General features: G+C 54.9%; 1 protein-coding gene across 1 annotated transcript in view; it reads left to right on the top strand.

The window, feature by feature from the left end:
* Positions 1 to 3: 3 nt before the first annotated feature.
* Positions 4 to 873, top strand: part of RNF169 (ring finger protein 169) — a gene marked incomplete at its 5' end in the record, with an annotated part of 2,974 nt that continues 2,104 nt past the window's right edge. Inside the window, one exon of the mRNA XM_018575936.1 lies at positions 4 to 84. Coding sequence (XP_018431438.1) covers positions 4 to 84 — 81 coding nt within the window. The remainder of the gene's footprint in view (positions 85 to 873) is intronic.

Genomic DNA, 873 nt, shown 5'->3' on the forward strand with positions numbered 1-873 from the left:
GAGCGCAGTCAGAGCTGCACCGACACCGTGACCGATGCCCCGCCTCCAATGTGGCGGAGAGCCGCCCAGTCTCAGCAGACGAGGGTAAAGATCCCGGCTTACTTACCTGTGTATGTGAAGGTGACAACAGGCTGGAAGGTCTCACATGCTGGTTTTTTCTTGAACTGCTAGAGTGTTCCCCATAGAGGGCGCTGTGTACCTCCTCTGTTCTCCCCAGCTAGCCACTCCTCATGACACTCCTGTATGACTTGTGGGGGGAGGCTCCGGCAGTGCGACTATTAGTGGCTCCCCCCAGAGATCCTCCCTGTCAGATGTGGAGGTGACCCCCAGCAAAGGAAGGGGACACCTCCTGCTCTGTTTGCGCTCTCTGTCACGTCCCCTTATCCTCTTGCGGAGCAATGTGGTCGCGCATCAGTGGGAGGGGGCACATTGGTGACCGTTGTAGCTCAGCAACCAGAGCTTGGGTTAGAATTGGATCTAGTGCCACCAGCACTTGGCCCAGCAGGGGGGTTAGATGACAATTTGTAACTTGTGGGGTGATGCTGCTTCTTAATCCTTCCCAGCAATAGCCAAACATAAAAAAAAGTTTTAGCTAGACATTCAGTTTAAAAAACTGACTTTTATCCCCCCCGGTCACTGGCGGAACTAGCAGGGTCGCAGCGGTCACATTTGCTACCGGGCCCTGGCGTTCCACCACTTGGGAGGGACACCCGGTCTAAAGGGTGCCGGACAAGCAGGGCTCAATGTAAGGCAGAGGAGCCGTTTTGTACAGCCGCTGAAATCACTTGTATGCAGCCTGCTTGTAACTTGTCCGGCTCCCCCTCCATTAATACGCACAGTCCAACCTGTATGGGGTCCCATGATTTCAACTGG

The sequence above is a fragment of the Nanorana parkeri genome, unplaced genomic scaffold (genome assembly GCF_000935625.1).
Source record: "Nanorana parkeri isolate BGI_ZX_2015 unplaced genomic scaffold, ASM93562v1 scaffold5915, whole genome shotgun sequence".
In the NCBI taxonomy this organism is placed as follows: domain Eukaryota; kingdom Metazoa; phylum Chordata; class Amphibia; order Anura; family Dicroglossidae; genus Nanorana; species Nanorana parkeri.